Genomic DNA, 14722 nt, shown 5'->3' with positions numbered 1-14722 from the left:
AAGCATTGCTATAAAAATGATAATTTTATTTTATCTTTCTTACATGTGAATTGCTTGCTTTTTTGCCCACATGGTCATTTGAGTTGGGTGTTTTGAGATTCTTTTTGTTTCATAATGTTTATTTTTGGGGGGGAGGGGCAGAGAGAGAGAGATACACACACACACACACACACACACACACACACACACCCCACAGAATCCAAAGCAGGCTCCAGGCTCTGAGCTGTCAGCACAGTGCCCGATGTGGGGCTCGAACCCATGAATTGCAAGATCAAGACCCGAGCAGAAGTCAGATGCCCAACTGAGTGAGCCACCCGGGCACCCCTGTTCTGATATTCTTGAGTATATGCTTTGCTCTTTCCATATGAAGCTTCAAGTCTTTTTTCTTGGCTTGGGTGGGGGTGGGGTTGGGGAGGGTGGGAGAGACATTTTCTTGAATGATTAGCATTCGTTTTGTTCCTTTGTTCTGGTTTTCTTTTTCAGGGATTCCATTGACCCATCTTTTAGATCTTCTCTGCCTATCTTCTGTATTTGTCACTTTTTCTGAAACCCTTTTTATCCCGTTGTTTGTTTTTTTTTTTACTTTAAAGATTTCCTCCTGTTAATTCCCTGTGTCTTTTAAAGCATTATCTGTTCATTTTCATTTTTAAAGGCAATTTTCATTTCATGTAGAATTTTAGATTTGGAATTTATTTTCTTTCAGCAATTTAAAAATATCTTTGTTCAAAGTTTTCTGGTTTGCATTATTTCTATAAAGAAATAAACTTTTAAGTCATATCTACTCTTTTGAGGATAACTTTTCTTTTTTGCTTTGGCTACTTTTAAGGTTCTCTTTGTTTTTGATTTCAGAAATTTTACCATAGTGTTTTTACCCTAGTGCGGATTTCTTTTTCTGTGCCTCGATGTCTTTTGCCGGTTTGGGAAAATATTGCTTCTGCCCAACACTCTCTCTCCTCTGTTTTTAGGATTCCAGTCCTTAGATGCAGATACTGAATCTCCTTTATGTTCTTGTCTATAGTTTCAATCAGCTTAACTCCCTGCGCATAATTCTGGGCACTTCCTTCTGACCTCTCTTCCACTTGGTTAATTCTGTTTTCAGCCATCACTTCTAATAGTTGAATTCTTCGGTTATTGCAGTTTTGATTTTTTTCTTTTCTCTAGAAGTGATTGGCAGCTCGGAGGCATGGATAAGGCAGAATGATTGATGTTTAAAGTTGCCATTTGGGAGCAACAGCGGGGAAGATGACTTGCAGATAATGGCAAGATGGTGGCTGGGGGACTAAACCTTGGGGCTCAAGTTAGGCGGCAAAAGAGGAAATACGGGGGGTGGCGAGAGTGAGAGAGTGGGGGCTCAATCTGGTGGATGTCTAAATGGTGCAAGGATAAGTATGAGGGAGAGGACTAGTGGGAATAACAAACAACAGGGCTAGAGAACTGGGGGTTGAGGTCAGAGACCGGAGTGTTTGCATTTGAAGGGTTTTTTTTTTTTTTTAGGTTTTTTACTTATTATTTATTTTTGAGAAAAATAGAGAGAGAGAGAGAGAGAGAAGGAGAATCTCAAGCAGGCTCCACACTGTGAGCACAGGGCCCAATGTGGGACTTGATCTCAAGAAACTATGAGACCATGACCTGTGCTGAAATCAAGAGTTGGATGCTTAACCAATTGAGCCACCCAGGTGCCCCCCGAGTGTTTGAATTTAAATGTAATTATAACAAGGGGACTGACATTGGTCAAGGCAGGCTCTGCTGTGCTGCAGTAACCCCCAACCCTCAGGGCCTTTATGCATTCAAGTTCAATGATCACACATAGTCCAGTGTGGATGTCCCTGGTGAGATGGTTCCTATGGATGGCTCTCTTCAAGCAGTGGAGTGGCTTTTCTGCCTAGTGGCCCCTTGAAGGGTCCCCTCTCCAGGCCCTTCTTACCCAGCCTGCATCTACTCCATCTTTAATTGTTGCTGTAATAGACTGACACGTGGAGGAAGGTGGGAAGGTTCACGTGATCACTTCTTTAGCACTTCACCCTGCACTTGACACATGTCGCTTCAGCTCATTCCACGGTGGTGAGAACCAGTACCTGGCCCCACCCGGATGCAAACAGCGCTGGGAAGCATCATCCCCATTTAGAAAGCCTCTTCCGGCCACAGCCCTGTGTGATGGCTGGCCGAAGTCAGGAGTCAACTGTGGCTGCTTTCAGGCCATGAGGGGCTCTCACCAAGTTCTGAGCAACTTACAGCACCAGTCAGGGATGGGGTACGTGACCCCTGGGTGACCGGAGCCTCAAACAAATGACTCTTGAATTAGGGTGATGGGATTATTGATCTGGCAATGATAACTGTGGATTAGGGAGCACTTTAGCTCCGCAGCTCATCCTGAAGTACATTGTGGGGAGAGAAACAGAACCTTTGGTTTGAGAGAAAAATGGGGAATTGTATTGTCTGCATGTTGGGAGCTATTTGAACACACCAGTAGAGTGAATATTCCTGGTGAGGGTACGGCAAGTTTGCACGGTCTCTTGCCCCCAGATAGCTCCCAAAACTTTCATTTCTGCTTGAGCACCAAACCTCAGAGTGTTTTGCTAATTAGAGTCAGGAGCTGGCTGTCCCCCCGCCCTGTCCCTGAGACATGACCGCACCAGGTCAGGGAAAAGATAAGCAAGTAAACTAGATACACCCTAATGCAACACATAACTTTCCCCTAAGCAATACGGATAACTGAATATCTTCTGGGCCTGAATGCCTTTGTGATAGTCACTACTGCATAAAATGTATCTATCATCTTTGGGACTATGAGAGCAAGCATATCTCCTGAGAACTTGTCTTTCTGGGAACTTCCTCTTGGAGTGATAACAGCCTAATGACCCTTACTCATAAAAACTGACCTTTACTAAAGAATGCTGTTTGCCTCTTGGTTAAAGGTCGTTTCCTTGAGGCTTGACCTGAGGTTTTGTGAAAATACCTATGACACCTTGAGTGCCTGTGGCTAAAATTGTAAAACTTATCCATTGGAAATCATTTACTGCCCTTTCTTGTCCTTGTACCTTTTGCCATAAATAAACCTTGAGAACCAGACAAGACGGAGACGCCTGCCAGATCGGCAGCGATGCTTGTCTGGGGATCAGAACAAAAACGCAAGGCTCTCCCACTTTCTCTTTGGCCTGCACCGTCATCCTTCGGGGGAACCCTGGACCTGCAGGAGCTGGACTCCAGCATCTGAGGAAAGACTACTGGCATTTGACCCTAGAGTATGTTAGAAAGGTTTGAGAAGGTGGAGAGGAATGGTGGCCAGGGAATATGGACCCAGGAATGGAATAGTTTAGGGATGAGGCTGTGGGGAAAGGGTAGTTGGGAGGGAATCACATGTTGGGTATTGGACAAGTGCAGGAGGAACATGGTGGGATGGATTTGTTGGGCCACGTAATTTGAAAGAATTAGTTCTTGCAACGTTCTGGAGGGGTAGCAGGTGGAACTCATTGTCTCTTGGCTGCTATCTGGGTGGATTCTCCGTGGAGAATTAAGGTCTCTGACAGATAGAGAGTTCCTTTGGGAGGAGTCATCCCTGACTTTGACCTTGAAATATCTGGAGAAAACCAGGAATCCATGGTGGTGGCTTCTGGAGAGGCTCCATCACGATGGGAGGCCCTCAGGGCACAAGGCCACACAGTGGGGAGAAGTGTGGTGGCTAGCAGAGGTAGGGCCTTCCTGCCAAGGCTGCTAAGTGAGAAGGTTGTCACCAAGGAGGCTGAGATGGAGCAGTCAGAGGGTGGAGGGGAACCAGGAGAGTGTGGGGATGGTAAAGCCGAAGTCAGACAAAAGTCAAATGAGCAAAGAAGTCAAGTGACATGAAATCTAGAGAGTGTGCCTTTCATTTGGCACAAGCGTGGTGAATGTATGAGAGGCAGAGGCAGACCCACAAATCATCAAACATTAAATACAGGTGGAGTGAGGGCAAAATATTCACTTATAATTGCATCCTCCTGCAATAAACATTATTTTATTTTCTGACCTCTTTAGGTCTGTTTTTTAAAAAATTATTTTATTTTTGTATTTTAATTTTGGGAGAGAGAACGAAGGCTTGAGTGGGTGAGAGGGACAGGAGGAAGAGAGAGAATCTCAAGAAGTGCCATGCCCAGCATGGAGCCCGATGTGGGGTAGACCCCACCACTCTGGGATCACGACCTGGAATCGCAATTACCAGTGGGATGCTCACCCGACATCTGGGCACGTGACTGGGGCTTCTTTTGTCGTGAATGAGTTTCAGTATTCACAAAGTTTACTACACAGGTCGTATTTGTTTTCTACCCACATGCAGCCAGTTCTGTTTTTCCTTAGATAATTTATATATAGATTTAAAAATGGGGTGACAGGTCTAGCTGCACGTTCAGTTCTATTTCAAGCCAAAGACGCCATACCTTCTTCATAGTGTTATTGAAGCTGTAGTCATTCCTGCCGTGGATTTCCCACACAATGAAATTGACTTCCACGTCTTCAACATAGCCGTTTTCATCGTACCTGCGGGAGACGGCAAGCATGACAATGGTGGTTGAGGGTAGGGGACAGGGGTGAAGCATGGCAGCCTTCCCGTCTGGTGGGCTTCCATTTCAGTCCTATCTTGATTCCTGCACGGCCAGCCTTGAGGCCCTGGGGAGGTGACTTATGTTCTGGAAGCCTTGATATGCTCACTTCTCTGTAAAACAACAGCTGTACCTTCTGTACAGGTCTCCTTCAGCTCTCCAAATCAACCTCATGCTAACAAAGCAGAGCAAGGTCACCTTTTTAACAGCTGGAGCCAGAAGGGCTCTTCAGTTTGACAGGAACCTGTACTGAGGAGGTGAGGCTCTGCTGTGTTGGCTGGTCGCAGGCAGAGAGAGAGAAGGGAGGACCGAGGGAGGGCACAGCAAGGGTCCTCTGGTGTCATTTGATTCACGGCATTCTTTGAGGGACTGTGGCCTGCCAGTGAAGTAAAGCACGGAGTCACAATGAGCGCAGATGCTCTGGGTCTCCTGGGAGGACCGGCTGGAGTCCAGGGCTGAGTGCCCCAGGCAGACCCCAGCAGATGGCGGGTGCGGACAGTGCCCGGTCCCCGGATGCCAGCACTGGAGACATAAGCCCCATTGAGCTTGGAGTATTCACCCCAAATTCAGTGAACATCCAAAGGGATGTTCCTTCGAATTGTTAAGATCATTATTGTTTTCTTGCTACCGTAGGGAAACGGGCTTGAGGCCAAAGTTCAGGCCCAGGGATCGGGTGCTGCCGGTTTAAGCACGGCCACGCCTTCCTTCTCCAGTCACTGCCCAGTTTTCTGAATGGGAATGTCCCCCTCTCCCTCCCGGGATGCAAATTTCACTTCGGACATGGTCTCAGGCGCTCGCTTCTGGGCTCTGGCTCCAGGACCGTCGCCCCAGGGTCGGGGCTCTGTGTCTGTCTGTCAAAGGTCACACAGCGTTTCTTTACCCACCACCTCGGCCTCCTCTCTGCCCACCGTTGCGGGCGGCTCCACCTGACTCTCCTCGTCTCCCTCACCCCGTCGCCGTCCGTTCCTGCTTGTAAAGACCAGCTATTGTTTCATCCACAAACCGGCCAGGGAATTTTCATGTATCAGACGGTGGTGGTATCTTAAGAAGCTCTTTTATGTTCATCTTAAGTCATTTTTAGGAATCTTAGAGACATGAACTCAGGTGTGACCGGCTAGGGGTTAGCTTCTTTCCCAGCACCGGACGAACTCTAAAGTCCTCCCACAGGAAAATGTACACGCGTGTGTGACACACTCAACATTGTATGCAGTTTTGGAGATTTGGGCCAGGCTTTAGCAAAGCTCTCATTCTAGGAGATTTGGAAGGTGCAGCATGTTCAACTGCATCTTCTGAAAGCCATCCCATTCCTGAATTATTAAGAACTAGTTGTGAAGCCATGCCTTTTATTTAAATTCAAAAAACGATCTTTATTCAACTGGGAGCAGACAGCTTTTGACATTCACAGAAGCAATAAGCTATAGTACCATCTGGTGGCAATAAGAATAAATTACACGATCCCATATTTCCTGGGTTTATAATGCTCTTTGATGATGTTTTATGTATTTCATCGAGCAAATAGAACAAAAATACTTCTCCGTGTAAACATGGCTTATTTTCATTAATGTTCATTAAAAAGATATACCAATGAAACGTGAGAAATTCAATGTCACTACTTGGCAACTAATGTCCCTACAACTTGTAACTTCTCCCCTGTGAGTATCCCTTTTGGAATTCGAAGCAGGTAGCCCTGGGATTAACCATGCATGTCTTTTACTTTCTGTTTTGTGATGCAGTGAACAGCTGGGTTAATTATCCCAGGAGAATGAATTGGAAGCAACCGGCTCTATCCAGTGTGTCCTGGTGCAGGAGACGTAAATAAGTAACCCAAGACAACCGTGCTGCCACTTGGTCCAAAGTAGGGCTGCTGCCGCTGCTCTCTGGCCCCGCCTCCTTTACCCTCACAGCCTCTCATCTGCCCCTTGGCCTCCCCCACGTCCAGTCCTGACCCCTCTCTGCTTTCCTTTTATAGGCAGTTTCCTCCCTGCCCAGCGTCCTGGCTTCAGGCTTCACTCACCTGTCTGGCCCTGCCTCCAATATATCACCCCAGCCTTGGATGTCACTCTGTGCCTTCTGCCTTCATGCCCTTGCTGCTTGAGAAATTCAAAGACCTGGGATCGAACCCACTTGTGTCTTAACTCAATTGTGCCTTTGGTGTTGTCTGATCATCTTTCTACCGGTCCCTTTAGCCAGACCTTCTCACACTACTCTCAGTGACCCCTGACACCCTCCTCAAAGCCCCTCCTCAACCCCTGGGGGCTCCCAGTTTTCACGGGATCCCTTCAAGCAAGTTGAGGCTGTCAGACATGACTTCTCTCCACCCCCACACTCCGATTTCCAAGCCAGTCACTTTTACATTTAATTTGACTCCTTCCCCCTTCAACATTGCCACCTGGGCCTTTGATGCTACTTCCCCAGTTTTCTTCATGGACCTGGCTCCTATGGCTTATTTCATTTTAATTAGGAAATAGTTCAAATATGCAGAAGAACACAGAGAATAATGCGAAAGTTGTTATATATTATTCCCATCCAGGTTTTAAACTTTACTCGTACATAAATATATCCAGAAATCATTCTTAGTATTGCTTTGTGGGTTTGTAAATATACATACATGATATTACACTGTATGTATATTTTGGCAACTTTCTACCCCCCACGCTCAATATTAGGTTTTGAGATGGATCTGTAGAAGTTTCCAGTCTCTTCAACTCTCCCAGCAACTCTTCCTTCCTTTCCCAACCTGAACTTCGTGACTGATCATCCAATTCCCTCTTATAACCATCTTAGTTCATTCATTTTAACCTGCTGCGCAGTATCGCATTGGCTAACTATACAATGTATACATCCAAATGCTCACTATATATTGTTGTGTATATTTTACCACAATTCAAAAAAATCTGTTGTTAAAGGCACCATAAGCAAACATTTCAGCCCCCTGTCTTTTGCACTTCGTTTATGGTAAGACACCACGAGGTAGCAGGAAAAGTAGGAGAAATATGATATCCTGGAAGCCAAGTGAAGAAAGCATTTCAGTTAGAAGAGAGTGACCAGCTATGTAATTCTTGTTAACAATGTCGGGTAGGGTGAGTCCTTGGACTGACCACTGGGTGGAGCAATATGGAGGCCAGTGGTGGCAGTGCCAGTGGAACAGTGGTGGGAAAAGCCTCACCGCGTGTGACTGGGGGTGAGGAGAAGAATTAGTCACAGTGAGTATGATAGCTAAAGAGGCAGTGGGGTCAAGAGAAGGTTTTTGTGTGTGTGTTTTTGTGTTTAATGAGAGAAGAGCTGCAGATTTCTGTGATGATACAATAAAGAGGCATACGATGATGCGGGAGAAGGAGGGGGCAGTTTCAGGAGCAGTGTTCTCAATTAGGAAAGCAGGTGGGGATCCAGATGGAGATGGGGGCCTTATATATCCATGTTGTTCACCTATGATGATAGGCAGACAGACAGAGTTCAAGGGTACAGGTGTTTGCAGATGAATAGATATGGTGGTGGAAGTTTGTGGAGATCCCTTCTGATTGATGTCACTGGGACTGATTTGTCTTCCTCATTCTCTCTTGTCTTCTATCAGTTATCAATTACCAATCAGTCATCAAGCCCTGCCTAATATAATCACTCATTTTTCTCATAAATAACTCCTCTTCTTTGTCCTTGCTGCTCTTTTAGTCACTTGTACCTCCGTGGACTACCAGTATCGTTTACTACCTGGTATCCCTACTTGGACCTGTTTTCCTGAAATTCATCTTCTACACTTCTCCCACAGAGAACTAGTTAATGCAAATATCTGATCATGCCACTCTACCATAGAATGGACAGAGAGTCTTCCATGATCTGGATTCCACCTGTCTGGTTTCCCAGCCTCGTGGCTTGACACCTCATGCCTCACTTAATGCCTCACCAGAATTTTACTGTTGGAACTGTGCATTTTATTCCTCACCATCGTTTTTTCTTGAAAGACTCACCCAGTGGAGTTCATTATCACCTTTCCCACTTCTCTTCTTCCCTCCCTGCCTTCAGCTAAATATTCATTATCCTTTGAGACTCAGTGACTCAGCTCAAATGCAAGTTATTCTGGAAGTATTTCTCAAAACTCATCTCCCTTCAACAGCTGGGTTGGACTCTTTTCTTTTGAGTTTCTTTTTTATTATTCCACATCAGTTTATATGTTTATCTAACTCATCAGGCTCCTGAGCTTTGGGAACAGAAATCCTATCTTACTTCTCCTTAATTCCCAGTGCCTAGCAGAGTTCAAAGGTGTTTAATAATAAATAATTATTAAAAGAGTACACTTCTCTGGGACAAATATTAAGATTATGTACCCCTGGGGGATTAGGGACTGTAGTAAACAAAAACAAAACAAACAAGGAGCCTGGGAAGATGGCAGAACCCATATTTTCACCCCAACCCATATTTTCAACTAGATATCACCGACATCCAAATCCATAAACTAGAGAGTTATCTGAAGACTGGTAGAACAGACTCTACTACTAAATATGGAAAAAAAGAGAGGTAAGGAACACAAAAGCAATGAATAGTTCTGTAAAAAAAAATCAGTCAAGGAGCTCACACACAAAAGTATATAAAATATAATAACACATACCTAAAATATGGGTAGGAGAGGTGGAAAGAACGGTTTCAAATTTAAATGACCATGAACTTAATATAGACTGCTACACGCAGCAGAGGTTATATGCAAGCCTGATGGCAACCAAATATCAAAACCTGCTAAGTATGTAAAGAATAAAGAGAAAGAAATCCAAATACATCACTAAAGGAAAGCATTAAAACATGAGGAAAGACAAGAAAGGATCAGAGAAAATCTCCAGAAATAACCAAGTAATAAACCAAGTGATAAAATTGCAGTAAGTTTATACCCATCAATAATTACTTTGAATGTAAATGGATTGAACACTCCAATCAAAAGACATAGGGTGACAGAATGGATAAAAAAACAAGACCCATTTTGGGGGCACCTGGGGGGCTTAGTCAGATCAGTGCCTGATTCTTGATTTCTGCTCAGGTCATGATCTCACAGTTTGGGAGATTGAGCCCCACCTTGGGCTCTGCGCTGACAGCATGGAGCCTGCTTGGGATTCTCTCTCTGTCCCCCTCTTGTTTGCATGCTCTCTCTCTCTCTCAAAACAAATAAACAAACTTAAAAGATACGCCCAAAACAAAACAAGAGCCATCTATATGCTGCTTATAAGAGACTTATTTCAGACCAAAAGGCACCTGCAGATTGAAAGTGAGGGGATGCAGAAACATTTATCATGCAGATGAACATCAAAAGAAAGCTGGACTAGCAATATTTTTATTGGAAAAACTAGACTCGAAAACAAAGACTGTAACAAGAGACAAAGAAGGATACTATATGATAATAAAGGGGACAATACAACAAGAAGATATAACAATTGTAAATATTAATGTGCCAAACATGAAAGCACCCAAATGGATGAAACAGTTAATAACAAACATAAAGGAACAAATCGATAATAATACAATAATTGTAGGGAACTTTAATACCCCACTCACACCCATGGACAGATCATCTAACTAGAACAACAACAAGGAATCAATGGCTTTGAATGACACACTGGATCACATGGATTTAACAGATATATTCAGGACCTCTCCTCCTAAAACAGAAGAATACACATTCTTTTCAAGTGCAATTGGAACTGCAAAATAGATCACATATTGAGACACAGAGCAAATCTTAACAAATTCAAGAAGTCATACATGCATCTTTTCTGACCACAACGCTATGAAACTAGGAGTCAACCACAAGAAAAGATCTGGAAAGAGCACAAATACATGGAGGTTAAATAACATGGTACTAAACAATGAGTGGGGTGACATGAAATCAAAGAAGAAATAAAGAAGTATGTAGAAACATATGAAAATGAAAACACAATGGCCCAAAACCTCTGGGAGGCAACAAAAGTGGTTCTAAGAGGGAAGTATATACCAATATAGGCCTACTTCAAGAAGCAAGAAAAAATCTCAAATGAACAACTTGGCCTTGCACCTAAATAGCTAGAATAAGACAACAAACAAAACCTAAAACCAGCAGAAGGAAGGAAATAATAAAGATGAGGGCATAAATAAGTGTTATAGAAATGGAAAAATCAATAAAACAGTTCAATGAAACGAAGAGCTGGCTATTTGAAAAAAATCAATAAAATTGGAAAACCTCTAGCCAGACTTATCAGGGGGAGAGAGAGAGAGAGAGAGAGAGAGAGAGAGAGAGAGAGAGAGAGAGAGAGGGAACCCAAATAAATAAAATCACAAACAAGAGAGGAGAAGTAACAATACCACCACAGAAATGCAAACAATTTATAAGAGAATATTATGAAAAAGCTATATGGCAACAAATTGGACAACATAGAAGAAATGAACAAATGCCTAGAAACATATAAGCTACCAAAACTGAAACAGGAGAAAATAGAAAATTTGAGCAGATGAATAATCAGCAAAGAAATTGAGTCAGTAATCAAAATATTTCCAAAAAAAGAGAAATCCAGGACCAGATGGTTACACAGGTGAATTCTACCAAACATTTATTTCCTCATTAAAAAACATTTTTAGTTAGTTAGTATCTCATGCAATATTTATGAGAATAGTCAGAAACAGGACAAGGATGTTTATTCTCACCACTTTTATTTAATATAGTACTGGAAGTACTAGCCACAGAAGTCAGACAACAAAAAGACATAAAAGGAATTCAAACTGGTAAGGAAGAAGTAAAACTTTCACTATTAGCAGGTGACCTGATACTATGTATAGAAAACTTGAAAGGTACCACCAAAAACTGCTGGAACTGATAAAAAGAATTCACCGAAGTCACAGGAACAAAATCAATGTACAGAAATCTATTGCATGTCTATACACCAATAATGAGGTAACAAAAGAGAAATTAAGAAAACAATACCATTTATAATTGCACCCTCAGGGGTGCCTGGGTTGCTCAGTTGGTTAAGTGTCTGACTTTGGTTCAGGTCATGATCTCATGGTTTGTGAGTTCAAGCCCCATGTCAAGCTATGTGCTGATAGTTCAGCGCCTGGAGCCTGCTTCGGATTCTGTGTCTCATTCTCTCTCTGCCCCTCCCCTGCTTGTGCTCTGTCTTTCTATGTCTCTCAAACATAAATAACCCTTAAACTTTTTTGGGGGGAGCGCCTGGGTGACTCAGTTGGTTAAGCGGCCAACTTTGGCTCAGGTCATGATTTCACAGTTCGTGGGTTCGAACCCCAAGTTGGACTCTGTGCTGACAGCTCAGAGCCTGGTGCCTGCTTCAGATTCTGTGTCTCCCTCTCTCTCTCTTCCCCTCCCCTGCTCATGCTGTCCTCTCTCTTTCTCTCTCAAAAATAAAAACATTAAAAAAAATTTTAATTGCATCCACAATAATAAGATACCTAGGAATAAAGCTAACCAAAGAGATAAAAAGAACTGTACTCTGAAAACTATAAAACACTGATGAAAGAAATTGAAGTGGACACAAATAAATGGAAAGACATCCCATGCTCATGGATTGGAAGAAAAAATATTGTTAAAATGTCTATACTACCCAAAGCAATCTACACATTTAATGCAATCCCTACCAAAATACCAATAACATGTTTCACAGAACTAAAACAAATAACTCTAAAATTTTCATGGACATACAAAAGATCCCTAATAGCCAAAGCAATCTTGAAAAAGCAAAGCAAAGCTGGAGGCATCATAATTCCAGACTTTAAATTATATTACAAAGCTATAGTAACCCAAACAGTATGGTACTGGCACAAAAATAGACATATAGAAAACTAAGAAATAAGCCCACAATTATTTGGTCAATTATTCTTCGATAAAGCAGGAAAGAATACCCAATGGGAAAGACAGTCTCTTCAACAACAGTTTTTGTTGGGAAAACTGGACAGCAACATGCTAAAGAATGAAACTGGACCACTTTCTTATACCACACACAACAATAAATTCAAAATGGATTAAAGACCTAAATGTCCTAGAAACCATAAAAGTCCTAGAAGAGAATATAGGCAGTAACTTCTTTGACATTGGCTGTAATACTTTCTTTCTACATATGTCTCCTGAGGCAAAGGAAACAAAAGCAAAAATAAACTATTGGGACTACATCAAAATAAAAAGTTTTTGCACAGACAAGGAAATAATTGACAAAACTAAAAGGCAATCCACAGAATGGGAGAAAAGATTTGCAAATGACATATCTGATAAAGGGCTAGTACTCAGAATATATAAATAATTTATAAAACTCAATACCCCAAAACCAAATAATCCAATTACAAATGGGCAGAATACATGAACAGACATTTCCCCAAAGAAGACATTCAGATGACCCCCAGACACATGAAAAGACTCTCATCATCAGTCATCATCAAGGAAATTCAAATTAAAGCTACAATGAGGTATCATTTCACACCTATCAGAATGGCTAAAATCAACAACACAAGAAACAACAGGTGTTGGTGAAGGTGTAGAGGAAAAGGAACACTTGTGCACTGTTGGTTGAAATGCAAACTAGTGCAGCTACTGTGGAAAAGAGTGTGGAGATACTTAAAAAAATTAAAAATAGAAGTATGTTACAATCCAGCAATTTTACTACTGGGTATATTCTCAGAGAATATAAGAACACTAATTCAAAGGGATACGTGCATGCCTATGTTTATATCAGCATTATTTACAATAGCCAAAATATGGAAACAGCCCAAGTGCCCATTGATTGATGAATGAATAAAAAATGAGTAAAGACTATATATATGTATATACATATAAATATGATGGAATATTATTCAGCCATAAAAAAAGAATGAAATCTCGCCATTTGCAATGACATGGATGGAATCAGAGAGTATAATGGTAAGTGAAGTAAGTCAGTTAGAGGAATAAGGATACCATCTGATTTCACTCATATGTGGAATTTAAAAAACGAAACAAACAAGAAAGGGAAAGAAACAAAGACAAATCAATAAACAAATTCTTAATTATAGAGTACAATCTGATGGCTACCAGAGGGTATGGAGGTGGAAATAATGGGAGAGATAGGTGATGGGCATTAATGAGCACACTTATCATAATGAGCACAAGATGATTATCAAATCACTGTATTGTACATCTGAAACTAATGTAACACTGTATGTTAACTGACTGGAATTAAAATAAAATCTTACAAAAACAAAGCCAAACAAACAAAGAGAAAAATGAGGCCTCAATGGTGGAAGGAGTTTCAAGCATTCTCAGGAAAAGCAGTGGCATCATTAGATGTCTAGAAGAACACAACTTAAGAAGATAGCAGAATGGCCTGATAGCTCAGAGGACCCAGGCCAGAGGGACTGTAGGACAATGATGTACAGGGTACAGCACAGAATCTTAGAACTGCCATGGGTGGGGAATGGTAGGCTGGACATGATGGCACAAGACTTCTGGGTCCCAGCAAGGAAAGCTCCCATTGCAAAACTCAGTTGGAGCACCTGATTCACTATGCCACACCTACCCACCCTGAGAGATCCCAGAAGCTGTCTCTAGCCTAAGAAGTCCCCCAAACCCTAAAGCTGGAAGCCTTGACTAAAATTTTGATATCTTACACATAGAAGTTTCATTTCCAGTAATTTTTCCTAATGGCATATCTGGACTGGTCCAAACATGTATGTAAGCCAATATTCACCACCATTTTGTTTATGATGGCAAAAGAAATATTTAGAAAATGAGTCATTTAGATCTTATGTTTTTCCATATTTTAAAGTTTGCAACAAGCTGCATCACTTTTATAATCTTAGGGCCCCTGGGTGGCTCAGTCAGTTAAGATCAGACTCTTGACCTCAGCTCAGGTCTTGATCTGAGGGTCATGAATTTGAGCGCCATGTTGTATGTGGAGCCTACTTATAATCGTAAATCAAGAATAAAATCAAAGATACAAGCAAAGTAATATAAAAGTACTTGCAAAAGTTTAAGCATTTTGTTCTTATTATAAAATATTGTTAAGAAATAAGTTAGAGATATTTTTCAAATCTCCCCAAGGTACCATCCCTTATCAGTAATATAGTTTGTTTCCTTGCAAGCTTTCAGTTATTGTTGGCCCATGGAAAGAAAAGTCATATGTCACCTGGGGAAGGTAGTTCCTATCAAACAGGCAGGGGTG

General features: G+C 42.0%; 1 protein-coding gene across 1 annotated transcript in view; it reads right to left on the bottom strand.

Annotated features, from left to right (window-relative positions):
• CATSPERE (catsper channel auxiliary subunit epsilon) overlaps positions 1-14722 on the bottom strand; it is a 136136-nt gene that overhangs the window by 14531 nt on the left and 106883 nt on the right. Inside the window, exon 20 of the mRNA XM_029933340.1 lies at positions 4410-4509. Coding sequence (XP_029789200.1) covers positions 4410-4509 — 100 coding nt within the window. The remainder of the gene's footprint in view (positions 1-4409; positions 4510-14722) is intronic.

Source organism: Suricata suricatta, chromosome 3 (assembly GCF_006229205.1).
Source record: "Suricata suricatta isolate VVHF042 chromosome 3, meerkat_22Aug2017_6uvM2_HiC, whole genome shotgun sequence".
NCBI lineage: Eukaryota > Metazoa > Chordata > Mammalia > Carnivora > Herpestidae > Suricata > Suricata suricatta.
This window is presented reverse-complemented; position numbering and strand designations above follow the sequence as displayed.